The sequence below is a fragment of the Phaethon aethereus genome (genome assembly GCF_964289735.1).
Source record: "Phaethon aethereus genome assembly, chromosome: 1".
In the NCBI taxonomy this organism is placed as follows: Eukaryota; Metazoa; Chordata; class Aves; order Phaethontiformes; family Phaethontidae; genus Phaethon; species Phaethon aethereus.
This window is the reverse complement of record NC_138575.1, coordinates 148,118,919-148,133,376: the sequence shown is the minus strand read 5'-3', so window position 1 is coordinate 148,133,376 and position 14,458 is coordinate 148,118,919. Positions and strand designations below refer to the sequence as shown.

General features: G+C 36.8%; 1 protein-coding gene across 1 annotated transcript in view; it reads left to right on the top strand.

Moving 5' to 3' along the window:
- MGAT4A (alpha-1,3-mannosyl-glycoprotein 4-beta-N-acetylglucosaminyltransferase A) overlaps positions 1-14,458 on the top strand; it is a gene marked incomplete at its 3' end in the record, with an annotated part of 72,883 nt that overhangs the window by 54,094 nt on the left and 4,331 nt on the right. Inside the window, exons 9-11 of the mRNA XM_082011491.1 lie at positions 1,241-1,371; positions 2,011-2,118; positions 2,524-2,717. Coding sequence (XP_081867617.1) covers positions 1,241-1,371; positions 2,011-2,118; positions 2,524-2,717 — 433 coding nt within the window. The remainder of the gene's footprint in view (positions 1-1,240; positions 1,372-2,010; positions 2,119-2,523; positions 2,718-14,458) is intronic.

The following is a 14,458-nucleotide window of genomic DNA, read 5'->3' as shown; positions in this document are numbered from 1 at the left end:
ACTTCAGCCTGTGTCCTCCTAAGAGATTCATTGTCATACAATGTCTTTCTCCCTTGCCTCCACCATTGTAGCCTAGCAAAGTAGACGCAGACTTCATCTGCAAACCTGATGATGTTTTCTGAATCTGCCACCAAATCTGGAATTGCCTTTGGAAGTTTAGTTGGCACGCAGTCCCTGATACAAGCACTTGTTAGTCCGTCTTCAGCCTTGGACTGCCCCACTCCCAGTTACATGTTGCTCCTGGTAGCAGTGTCTTCATACAAGGCACCCTTCTTAAGTACTGCATTCAGTTTAACAAAATGTCACAGTGTATTGGCAACCTTTCTCTTCAGACACCTGTACTGGCAGTGAAGTGTATTCCACAACCGTGGAGAAAGTTGCTCTTGTTGAGAGTAAATAGACTTTCTTCATCAACAGTAAGTTTCCTTCTTTTGCCAAGGTCTCCTTTAAGCCTCACAGTTTGCAGGGTTCCCAAGAATCCTGTAGCACAGTGCCACCCAGAAGTTCGTCTGTACTTGACCAAGCAGTATGCTGTCTTGGAAGCCTCAAAGTCATGGCAGTACTTGGTGAAGTTCTGCAGTTTTTGTTTGTGGGCGGGACTTAGACTTTCTACTGGGCAGCTGACTCTTTGAGTGTGCCTAGTTGGAAATGCCATCAGTTTACTGATGGCCTATGCATTTCAGAAAAAACTCTGGTTGCTGCTATGTGATGTCTCTTTTTCGAGTTGTGTTGCCTCTGGTTATGTTCTAGTAGCTTCCTTCTTTCCCTTTGGTTTTGTACAGAGAAGGATCTGGAGTCAGTGGTAGGTGTTCCATCTCTGCTTTTTGTACTTGCAAAAGCTGAAATTGTGTGACTGGGCAGATAATACTTGCAACAGCTCCTTGTCCCAGATGCTTGAAGCTTACATGTGGCATGGAGAATAATAGACAGAAATCCATATTTCTTTCTCTATTTTTGCAGACCAACAATTTCTGTTTTTAAAGAGACTGTGTGGTATATGTTGTATATTTTGATAGCATGGAGATACATTACAATGAGTTCTTGTGTTGAATAGTTGTTTTACTTAGTTTTGCATAGCTGAAAGGTGTGGAGCTTTGGGACATAAAACCATTGAGATTTCAAGTTGCTCATTGCTAATGTTTCTTGTCTTGGCACAAGCTTGTCTATTGTCACACTGATTTCAAAAGACAATGTTATCTTTAATCTAATATAACTCCAGTTATTCTTAATGTCATCACAGGTAAAATGTTCCAGTCCCCAGATATCACTCTTATCGTAGAGTTCATATTTATGTTTTATAAGGAGAAACCTATTGATTGGCTCCTGGACCATATCCTCTGGGTGAAAGTGTGTAACCCTGAGAAAGATGCTGTAAGTTTGTTTGTATTCTAAAGCTTCTAAAATGTTTTCATGATGGTGAATGAGTTGGTTTTGGTGAGCTGGAGGCTAGCGTACTGTATATTATGGTTACTGCATGTCCTGAAAGAATCTTTCTTCCTACCAAGTTTTTGATCTCAAAAAGAACTTCAGAGAGACAGTTCTCAGAGGCATTATAAGTGTTATTGTTTCAGATTTTGGAGATGGATGCAGCAGGATGAAAAGACAAAATTAGTTAGTCTTTGTCTGTAACAGGGCTGAAATAAACTCATTCACGTAATTCCCCCTGACGTTCTGAAGAATGCCGCTGCTTGGATCACAGTCACAGAGGATGTTCCAAATGGGGAATAAACTTTGTATTTTGGTCCTTTATTTCTCAAGTAGCACCCTTGCCGAAAGACTGAATAAACAGGTCCTGTGCAAGCACCTTGAATAGTATCATATTAGCACAGCAGTCTTGGTAGATTTCTGAAATGAAAAGAGGAAGAACTGGATAAATAGGTCTGGTTCTTATTGAGTCTTTTTGGCTCATGTAACACCACATGCAGGACAAAGTCAGCAACCTTGTGTTGGTTTTGCTAATGTGATTTGATTTTTCTTTTTTTTTTCCTTACCCCCATCTCCCCATTTCAGAAACATTGTGATCGACAGAAATCTAACCTACGGATACGCTTCAGGCCTTCCCTTTTCCAGCATGTTGGCCTCCACTCCTCTCTAGCAGGGAAGATCCAGAAACTCACAGTTAGTAGCTAAAATTTTCCTTCCTTTCCAGAGCAGGCTGATTAAATGAAAAACTTAGTAGCCTTTGTGAAAATAGGTATTTTGTTGTTGTCTGGCATTTTGAAGTGTGTTGTATATTACTCCAGTTGGAATGAAATCTGATTTAAACTGGTTACTATCAAGTATAAGAAGTGCTAATCTCATCTTATTTTTGTTGATTTTTGCTAGGGGATGTTTTTTCTAATTTTTTTACTTTAATGGCATTTTCATTTTATTAATCAGTACAAGATCTGGTACACCCCAAAATGAGTAATGCATTCATTTTCCATTTTATGCAAGTGTTTGTTTTAAGTGTAACCACTTGGGAAAAGAACGTAATAAAACAGGTTGTCTGACCAGCATGTTGCTTGTCTGTCTTTCAATTAGGATAAAGACTTCCTGAAACCATTACTGCATAAAATCCACGTGAATCCACCTGCAGAGGTTTCGACATCTTTAAAAGTCTACCAAGGGCATACGCTAGAGAAGACCTACGTAGGGGAAGATTTTTTCTGGGCTGTCACACCAGTTGCTGGGGATTATATTCTATTTAAATTTGACAAGCCAGTCAATGTAGAAAGGTTAGTAATTATTTGCCTTTGGTCTCCTATCTAAAGCTGCTTGTTTGCCAAGAATACCTGAAAATAGAATTTGGGGCTGTCATTATAAACTAAAGTGAAATGACATAGGGTTTGTGGAGTTCAGCTGAAACTATATTCATTAGTGTCTTCCCTCTAATTCTTTTACTACTGTAAATTTTGTCTTGCTCTTTTTTATGGTTTTATTTAATTATTTATTTAATCCAGAACCTTTTTGATAAATGTAATTCAAAACCAGTGCTTCTCTGGCAGTTCATAAGAGAATTTAAAAGAAGCCAATTTGATTCTATTTGTGTTTGGTTGGTCTGCTTCTAATTACAGAGCAATTGTACAGCATGGTGTGTGGTACAGTATGTTGTGCCCTGCAGCGTTGGTCCCTTGATTGTCCAGATCAGAAATCTTGCTGGAGCATATCATGATGTCCCCAGACCTGAAAGTTGGGAACTCTGAAGGGTAATGTTTTTTAGCTGTAGCTTTAGGGCTTGAAAAAAGTCACCATGCTAAGACTCCAAGATGACCTACTGAAAAAAACTAAAATCTAACAACAAAAAAAGGGGGGGTGTGTGCCCTTGAAGTACAAATATCTGTGATTTTAGAGGACTGAAGGTGACTTCTTTTTAGCTACTAGTCAGATTAAATAAGGATAATAGAGTTTGTGCATTAGAGTGTAGATATCCTTTAGTTTTGTTGAGAGTCATTTGCTGCTTTGCTTTTTACTGTCTTGCCAACATAGTAGTCCAAGACTTATAAAATGAATTGTTTATTTAGCATCTGTTTAAGTGTTGCTATGTTAGTGGATTCCTTTTCTCCTTTCTTCACATACTTTATGTGTTCTTTTGAGACCTATAGTCCAGTAGAGCAAAGTTTCTTTGGATCAATTTGACTGGATGCTTTTCTTGTGAAGCAGCCCTTTTTGCAGTCCTGAACTGAATCCAGTTAGTCAACTTCTGTGCCTTGGCACGTAATCAAAAGCTAAGTCTTCACCTTGGCTTAGCATTACAGTGAGGATCAGTAGTTTCCTTGTCATTATGTTGTTCCAAACTAGTCTGACCTATGAAACTCAAGTTTGTCATTTGAGATGTCAAATTACTCTTTCAGTTGATTGCTATGCTTTAAGAGACTTTCCTGGTTAGTTTTCCGGGATACATGTGTTGAGGAATGTGACTGCCATACCTCCTCGGATTAAAAGCTGAATCTTTTTTATCCTGTGCCAATAGTTTAAAAAAATATATAATTTTCAACTCAGATATATGAATTCACTGATTTCTTTTTGATCAAATTTTCCTTTTCAAAGTTATGAAGTAAATGTCCAATTTGTGTGTTTGGTTTTGTTTTTTTAAAAAAGAATGATATGCATCTACGTTATGAATAGGGTAACTGTAAGCAGCAGATGTTGATCTTGTGTGGATTAGGATGAATCAAATGGAAAGCATTGCTAGCAAGTGTCAGAGGTCAGCACTGTTAAATAAAAAATGGCATGCACAGGTCTTATGAAAATATTTTTTGATATGTATTACCTTAATGGTGAGGGAATTGGGGGAATGAGTAAGTACTAATTATCTGTGCAAAAGGTGGGAAGATAGTATTTATTGTTGTGCCCTGGAAAATTGTAGCTAGGCCTAAGGTAGTTATATCCACCCGCTGTGTTAAGAACAGTCCCAGCAGTAGAGGGTGATATGATTTGTTGTTTTTCTTATTTCTATTTATTGAGGAAATGCTTTTTAGTTTTAGAAGAAAGGGGACATTGTGTATTCTGTTGCTTCCTCAAAGGAAGTCCACCAATTAGAATGATGCTACCTGCTCAGACTTCAGGTTAATATTGTTTGAGCTATCATTGTACTCCATTTCAAAGTTTATTATGATATTAGCTTCCATTGCCACAGTGTCCTCAAAAATGCAGTATTTTGCCTTTCTGAAGTCAGTGGCTGATTAGGGCCACAGATGTTGTAATTTCAAATTGCTGGGGACTTGTTTTTATTTGTCGACTTAACGTCAGCAGCAGCAGATTTTGGTAGATGAAGGTCAAGTGGAGCAATGATGTTTCCTGATATTTCAGGGATCCTTGCTGAGGCAGTCAAAAATAAAACTGTGACTTGCAGGTTGAAACATAAAAAAAAGTGAAAATAGGAGGACTTACATGGTGGGGAGATATATCTGATTGTGGGAAATAAGAGTAGAAAATACACTTTTGAAAGCCATCTTGTGTTTGTGAAGGGGTGCAACAGGTTTTTTCTTTTTTCTTCTTGAAGTAATAGAAGAGCTGTTTGAATTTACAGAAAATTTTGTCTGCCAAGTCAGTTTGAGGTGCAGCTGCTTAAGAACTCTCATAGTAAATCTTGATAAACAAGGTTTTTAATGGAAAAAAAAAACCTCTGAATGAATGGCAGGTCTGTTGCACTGTGACAGAGCACTAACTTGTTCCTATAGTTTATTTTTCCATGCCAAACATTTTGCTAAACTGAATTTAAATTTTCTATTGAGTATAGCACTTCAGTAATTAGCTTTCATTAAGTCCTCAAATATTTCATTTTTGAGATCTGAAAATATTGTCAGGGATAACACTGGCAAGGGCCTCTTAATAGTTTAAAGTGCGAACTGAACTCACTTTGAGCAGAAAGTAACATCTGTGGCTATTTTGTGCAAGATCTGCTTGGCAGATCCCTGCTGAAATATTGAATAGTCAAATAGATGGTGCTTGTCCTAAACCACACCTGGAGAACAGGGATGTGTAAACTGAAATTGTCTAATGCTCATTTTAGTAACAGTTCTTGTACTGAACCTTTTTTTTTCCGCAAGCAAAAGATCTTCAGCCACAATACTTGAAGTCCCTTAATAATAAGCTAGGATCTCATTTGTATTTTTGCAATAAGATACATACCTCTCTTCAGTAGCATATCCTTGAGAATGAAAGTAGATCCACTGACTTTCCTCTTAAAAACAAATTACACAGCAGTGTTGAAGGTGTGGTTTGGTTTGTTGTTGGTTGGGTAGTGTTTTTTTTAAATAAATGCATGGACTGTTTTCTAAGTGTTCAAAACAGCCTACATTGTAAAGAAATACTGAATTTCCATTCCCTTAGGCTGTTATATAATTATTGAAATCCACATTGCTATTTTGGTATGTACACTGTCGTTCCAAGCACACATTTAATTATTAAAACTGACAGTTATATTTAAGAGTTTCTTTATGAAGCATACATTATTACTATTTTAATGCTAGCACAGAATGTAAATTCATTTTCCTCACTATAAATAAGAGATTCAAGATACTTCCGTTCTTTACTAGTTACTCTTTTTCTTCAGAGATGTCAGTGAGGAATGTTGTACCTGAACAGCTCATTGTGAAGAGAATTTTGATTTTAGACATTGCTTTGTTTGAGGGTTTTTTGTATGTAGGAAGCTCTGAAATACTGGTGGATGAGTAGTGGATCTTGAACAGAGGTCCTAAATTTTGAATGTGATCCTGATTTAAAAAAACCCAACATAAATAACACATCCCAGAAAGACCAGCACTTAAGTGATGCTGGTGTCCATCATCATCATAATCTCTTTTTACTGCCTAAGTTTGAGACCTCCCTATAGATGTGATTGACACAAATCAGATACTGTTTTCAAAGAACATGTGCACTAATACATTGAGGAAGCCCTTGGAAGAACATAATCTATTGCTGTTTTGATTACATTATGTTTACATGTGTCAGCCTTTCTGCAACAGAAATTTAGAATGGATATTTCCAAAAATAAAGGGCTTCAGGTTTGTTTCAGTATAAATTGCTTTCAAATGCTGACCTTTACTAAAAAAAATAAAAAGCTGCAGGAAGAGACAAGGATGTATTTTATACTGTGGAAAGGAAAAAAAAAAAAAACCTACCACCAAAACCCAACCCCCACCCCAACCATACCAGTATATATATCTAAATTTCCCTTATATTTTTAAAATACGAGTCTCATCCATGCTTTTATGTAACAGCTTGGTAGTGTTACTTTGAATATTTGCAAAAGGATTAGCAGAATTTGGGGGGAGGGTGTTGTTTTTTTGGTGGGGTTCGCCCCCACTGCTTTTAACTCTGTAGTTACCCCATAGTTGTGTTCTTCTTTTAGCAAGTTACTGGGTAGTCATCCTAATGTGACAGTGATAATTAATAAAGTGATTTTATGAGGTAGAACTTGCAGTCTGGAATTTCAACTTTAAACTGAAATCTTAATCCTTTGACAAACCAGCTTGTAGACTACATTTACTTCTTTGTGTTCTGATATTGGCAGCGATACTGGATGTACAGTATTTGAGACTAATAATCTAATTTTCCATGTTGTTGACCCTGGAATCCCAGGGAACATGTGATGTTAACCCCACATGCATTTCCTATGGCATCTGTTGGCCAAGAAGGCCAACAGCGTCCTGGCCTGTATCAGGAATAGTGTGGCCAGCAGGAGTAGGGAAGTGATTGTGCCCCTGTATTCGGCACTGGTGAGGCCGCATCTTGAATACTGTGTTCAGTTTTGGGCCCCTCACTACAAGAAGGATGTTGAGGTGCTGGAGCGTGTCCAGAGAAGGGCAACGAAGCTGGTGAGGGGGCTGGAGCACAAGTCTTATGAGGAGCGGCTGAGGGAACTGGGGTTGTTTAGTCTGGAGAAGAGGAGGCTGAGGGGAGACCTCATCGCTCTCTGTAAGTAACTGAAAGGGGGTTGTGGCGATGAGGGTGTTGGTCTCTTCTCCCAAGTAACTAGTGATAGGACAAGAGGAAATGGCCTCAAGTTGCGCCAGAGGAGGTTTAGATTGGATATTAGGGAAAATGTCTTCACTGAGAGGGTGGTCAGGCATTGGAACAGGCTGCCCAGGGAGGTGGTGGAGTCGCCATCCCTGGAAGTGTTCAAAAAACGTGTGGATGTGGCGCTTCAGGACATGGTTTAGGGGACATGGTGGTTCTGGATTAATGGTTGGACTTGATGATCTTAAAGGTCCTTTCCAACCTAGTGATTCTGTGATTCTGTGATCTTCTCACAACATAGAATTCCACTCACGCAAGAAATACGTATTTTTGACTATTTGAGCTAGAAAATCAATGTATTCAGTATGAAGAGTATCTCAACGGGCTTCTGGTAACTAAACATATACATTACTTTGTCTGCTTTGAAATTATGTGACAGTGCTGAAAAATACCTGCATGAAAAGTGACTTGCTTGTTGCTTGCCTGTTATTACTGCCACTTCAGCTTTTAAAACAGGTTCTCTAGCAGTGGAAACTTAAAAGGGATTTAATTTTTTTTTTTTAAAGTAGAACAAAGTTACAAAAAAAAAAAGTATCATAGCAGTTGGTCATGTATGTATCTAAAATGTAGTTAATTATCCATCCTATGGAATGCAAGTCCTCCTGTGGGTAGAGATACACAAAATCAAATGCATTACAAGGGGAAAAAAAGACCTTCTACAGCTTTCCAAAACTGGCAGTGAAGTAGAACTTTCTCATCATTTGGTTTTGCAGTAACAACCACTTAAAACCTAGGGAACTGTAAAATTGTTTGGATTTTAGATTAATACAGCTGTAACTTGACTGATGTATAAGCTGTTCTTTGTTCATAATCACTGTTCAGTGTAGAAACTCTCCTTCAGCGCAATGCAATACATTCAGCCTTTCTTGGGCAATTTTAGCTGAAGGAACACATGTGTGCATACACAGACCTAGTGTATGATTTAGAAATAATAATCTTTGTTCTGATTATAAAGATATAATATATGTTATTAAACTTTAAACATCATCTTCATTTTATTAAGCTTTAATGGTATTGTCAGTTGATGGGAAATACTTGAAAGTCTCAATTTATTATTTTAAATGTTTTGGTGTTTGTCAGTATATTTCAGGTGTGATAATATTTTTAGTGTTTATAAAAAAGAGAATACGAGGACTTGGTTTCTGTGTTTACATAAGCTTCTGTACTAATGAGTAGAACATCCTCAAATGGATGCACTGACAGCAGGGATTTGGCAGGCAAGCTCCCAGCCACTGATGCTGTTTGTTCCAGGCATGGAACTCTGCCCGTAACAATGAGGCAAGAACTTCATATGAAAAGGGAAAAAAAGTACAAAGTATGGATCAGAGACAGAAGAAATGAGCTGTCGGAGCCAAGGGCATGCTGCTTCCTCCTTAATGGCACTAATATTCAAGATTTTGGTATTTGGCAGTGTTCCTGAGTTTATAGTTCTTAGTCAGAAATCTTAGAGACTTAATGCTGTTGCCTAAATGTTAGATGTTTAATGCCATTTGAGAGACCCTAAAATACTTCACCTGATTTCCAGAAGGTCTTGAGTCTCTAAGATGTCATAATTGCATCTTGCCAGCCTGTGATGAGGTCTCAAACCCAAGTGCATCTGGGTGGCAGATATCTGTATTTAAGAAAAATGAATGGAGTTAGTAGCTGTGCTTCTGGAGAATTAAGCTGGGGGCGGGGAAAATGTTTATGTGCACACATGCACATTACAAAAACTTAAAAACCAAAATAAACCCCACAAGAAAAACCCCAAACCCCTCCAAAGCCTTTCTACATTTCACTGGATTAAAAATTCGGCAGAAGTAACCTTGCAAAAGAACATAAGGGCCTTTTAACTAATATTGATGTTGTGGGAAAAGAAGTAGATTCCTTAAAGAGAAGAACAAGGATTTCAGAACAGAGAACAGTCCCTCCCTTAAAAAAACCAAACACACACGCCCCCCACCCTAACAAACAACCACAAAACGCCAAAAAAACCAAACCACCTCCAAAACTAAAAATTAAAAATAGTTTAATTTAATGCCAAACCATTTTCTGTGACAGTTGATGTATTATATTGCAGAGAGCACAGTACAGGTTTAGAAAGCTGATCTCAGTCCTCACTGGGAGGCAGAAGGCAAGAGTAGACCTGGAAATGAGATTTTTTTTACCCAGCTAAATGCCTTCTACACGTACTGCTCAGTTGAAGAAAGTTAGGAAATGGTATGGGTAACCTTAGCAAAAGATTTAGATTGCCTTTTAAAGTGTTGTGTGAAGATTTCTTAGGTGTGTGTTGGATAAAAAATACTCAGACCACTTCCCCAGAACTCCCCCATCACCTCTTCAGTCAGGCTACTTTGTGGTAGCTGTGGTTTGTCCTTCAACAAATGTGAGAAAGTTCTCTCCTTTTGGTGTGCTGCTTCAGCATTTCTGTAAAAATGGGGAATTCGTCCCTTGCAGCTCTTAAATGTGGAGCCCAGTTTATATATGGACAGGTAGGCTGGCTAGTTTTGGCATAAGAAATGAAATCTTACCAGGCATTGAGTAAATGTTCCTTTTTTTTTTTTTTTTTTTTTTCCCCCCAAATCGGGAACTATAACAACAAGGTAGAAAAGGTCCCATTAAGTTGCTTACCTATTTTGAGTACTTGGTGGGTGTGTATATAGACTTGAGGAATTAAGTTTTTTTTGGAAGTATAAGCAATTTTTGCAAAAGCGTGGCTAAGAGGCGTAAAGCATAAGAGAAAAATTGAGCTTGAGAGAAGGAAAAGAAATTATTCATCTTCTGTTTGTATTTTGCACAAGAAAATAATGCATGGTTAATACTGGTTGCCAGTGACAGTAAAATAACATTTCCTAATGAGAATTTTGGGAAAATGTCAGAGAAGAGGTAGATTAGATTTCTTTTACCACATTCGCATCCTGTGATCAAAAACACCGGATAGAATTGGTGAATAATGACTCTTGCAATGGATGACGGCATCTGTAGAGAGCCAAAAATGTGCTGACTGAATGTTGCTTTTACAGAAATTCATGTTGTGCAGAATTAAAAACTGTTATGCTGCATGTTGCTATGGATAATTCACTCAAACATGGAAGGAAACATTTCCTCTCTGCCTTCCTACCTCTTCTCCTTTTCTGAAAATGTGATATACTAAAATATATCAGATTGCTAAAAGGACACATAAGGAGAATATGTAGAGAAAAGGATTTGATTCCTAATGTTCACAGAGCACAAAGGCCTGTATTTGTAAATAGATTCTTAGAATATTTGTGTTTAGCATCAAGCGAGACAAGTCTTTTGTTTTCTTTAAAACCCAAATATATCGACAGTGGATGTGAATTGTGCTTTTAAAAGAATTTTTCTGTATTATTTCCTTTCATAAAGCTGCCATAATTTACGGATAAAGTTATTGTGTGTTGTGTTCTAATTTTTAATTGCTCAATAAAATAGAAAATGCATAGAATCACATTTTCTATATATATAAAAAATCATTGGCACTTCTATTTATTTAAATAAAACATAAAAGACAGTGAGACAATTTTTTAATGCCTAAAAGAAAACAAACTAGGTGATAGACAGAACAACAGTTTTCTGGGCCTAAATATATTTTGATGTGAGGGAGAGATACATTCCCTTCATAAGCAAATAAGGAGGAGGGTAAAAAGGTGTGTGTAGCTGGGATTTCTTTTTTTTTTTTTTTTTTTTGAAAGTACAGGTGATGGGAAAGTTTATCTACTCGAAGAAGATTATTAAAACTAACTGTGCAGATGAGTAACATTTACATTAATTTCTATACATCTTTTGGGAGATGTTAAAAAAGATGAGACTCTTTCCAAGTCCTCGCTACTGGAGGAGTTCTCAATCTGAGCATAGGCTTTTAAAGTACCGTAACAATTAACCGCATTGGCAAGCTAATGATATCTTTTGTCAGTGTATTAATGATAATCATGCTTCTGCCTTCCCCCCTCCCTATGTGTTCTAGGATGTGTATGAATATTTGTTTCAGCTTATTGGTGGTTTTCTTTTCCCATCCAATTGGCTTGATTTTATAGGTGTATCTAGCTCCATGGCAAGAAGTTAAGCCCTGAACTTGGGGAAATATTCAAGTCACTGAATATGAAAACTGAAGTTTTCTTTGCAGCTTTGACTTTGCTCCATTTTGTTTGATGGTGTTTTGTTTGTCTGTTTTAAACCTTCAGTTCTCTTTAAATTTTATGTAATTTTTTATGCCATAGAGGTGTTAATGTTTAGTATCCTCTATTACTCTCATACTACACTGAGGTCATGAGCAGAATGTATGTTCATACATTTAGTAACTTCTGGCAGAGAGGAGGTTGTCTCTGTTCTTGAATATCTATAGTAGCCAGTTACTATCTTTGACCTGTGACTCTTGAAAAAGACACTGCCAGAGGAAAAGATTCTCTAAGATTCAGATACCACTGGTAAATTAAATACTAATGTAAGTTAGGTTATTTTTCTCTGATAACTTCCATCAGGAATGTCCAAATGTGTCCATGTTTGTATTTTGCAATAAAAAAGCTATGAAGTAATAGTCTGTAAGGCAATAGTAATATTTTTTTTTTTAACTTTAGGTGAATTTGTGTTTGTTTGGGATAACTATATTTAGAGGTCTATGGCTTTCAGAATTTCAGTTTGAAAGAATGTTTTAGCAGGTGTTATGTTTAAGCAGCAGGTAGACAAGAATATCTTAGTGATTCCATCCTAAGAAAAATGTCAGTTAACTAGGAAGAAAAAAAGCATGTCTTTACGTTTACATGGACTGTCACATGTAAATCCCAGGACAGATATCAGAATAATTTAGCAGCCAAAAGCACAGATACTTCCAAGTCTTTCAGTATCTGTATTGAGAAATACCTGTCATAGTAGGAAAATCTTGAAAACTTGTCATTTATCAGTATGTCAGGAATGAAAGTTTTACAAAAGAACAGCTAATGACACTTATTTTAGAAACTATAGAATATCTATTTTTTTGTAAATTAAATTTTATTTCAAATTAAATTTTCTAATTTGTAAATTTAATTTCTAAGCAAAAGATTCATCAGAGATGTGAACGGGCTGCATATGTGTATTCCTACTTCTATTTTTAATCTGTGTAACTTTTAATGTCTAAGTAGGTGTTATCTGTCAAGTGTTGAAGCAAGGCTCAGATATAAAAATACCCTTTCCTTTCTAAACATACTTTTAAATAAGGTGTGATATATGCGTGTGTTATGTGTGTGCATATGGGTAGACAAATAGTTGTAGAAAACATACTAGGACAGTGGGTCTGATTACATGGAAATCTGGAAATCAGGTTTTATTAATTACTTCCATAAGCTGTTTTGGCATTGTGCCAACTTTTGAGTGTCTTGCCTTAACAAAGTGATAATTGCTGGGGGGAGGAAACCACCCTTCAGTTTCAAAAAGTTGGAGCAATGGTTGGCTATGGTTGTATGGTTGCAGGGATGTTTTTTAAAAACAAACAAATCCCAAATAAGGAAATACCACCCCCCCAACCCAAAACATAAAAAAACCCACTTCCCCCCAGCCCGCTCGATCATTCATCGAGAGCACAATGACCATAGATCACGGGGAGTTTCTTTGTGGCTTTTTAGGTGTGTCTTCTCAGAAATGAGATTTGTGAACTAGGAAGCACTAAGGAAAAGCACCGTGTCTGTGGTTTGGATGGAGTGTTTGATGGCAGCACCTTAGATGTGAGTGTTTGATCACTTGCATTTTAAAATAAGTCTCCTGAGAGTTTTTAGTGTTTTCAAGATAAAAATTGCCAGTAATGATTAGGATGTCAGACAGACAGGATGGCAAGTTAGACCTGCTAGGTCAGAAAACAGCAGAATGTACTTTTAGTGCTCTTCTGGTCAGCTTTGCCAAGAGTTTTGTTGTGCTTATTATTGAAACATACAATAAAGGCATCTTCCTAGAAGACATAATTAAGTCTTTGGGTTTTTTTGGATGTCACTAATTTAGAAATAGTCACAAGATTTTTCTTGGAATAACTGTGAATATTTGAGGTAGCTTGTAGTTCAGAATTGACTAACCTTTCCATTAAACTACAGTGGGGAAATTATTTTTCTTGAAGCACGTACAATGCTGAAGGTTACTGAATCCAGGTTTTTTTTTGCAGTTCAACCTGTGCAGTTCTGCTGAAACCAGTGCAATAGAAATCAATGTAGCTTTCTTATAACTGTGTAATTCTGCTCCTTTTCTGAGTCTTGATAAAAGAAATGTTCTATATGTGTGTGCGTGTATTTTTTTTTTTTAAATTACTTCTGTCGTTTTGGGATCACAAACATTTCTAAGTCAGGGTCAGAGAGCTCTTTTTTCCTCTACTTCTTGTCTTTTAGCTATGGAGCATGGATTAATGGAAAGTATTTACCTGCTTCAGATGTACTGGATAAAGACAAACTGGAATTTACATCTCCAATTATGTCTTAATAAATTGCAAATTGAGCTAGTGTTTGTAATTTTAATCAAGTGATAATTTCTGGACTAATTTTGTCCCTGGCTGATGATGTATTTAATGTCGAAGACGGTGCTTATTCTCTAAGTTCCATTTGAAGAAAGGTTTGAAATGTGTTCGTAGATTTTTACATATTCATTTAAATATATTAAAAATAAAATCGGCTTGTTAAAAGTAGCATCTGAGTAGCTGTAATATCTAGATAGTTTTTGACAGTAATCTGAATAAACTGTGGTCCACTAGAAAAAATGGTAAGAAATGAACAATGTTTCAAGCATTGATACCACCTAGTGGTAAAAAATATTGTTACTTGTTTACATAATATGTATTCAAAAGAATATGACGTTTGTGTTATATATAAAGAAAGGGGAATGAAACTGTCTTTTGTAACATTATCTACACATGCGTAGTACTGCAAAAGCTGTTTGAGAGTGAGCAGCTAGAATTTGAACACTTGCACTTCACTGCTTGATATGTACAGGGATGGTTTTGATACAG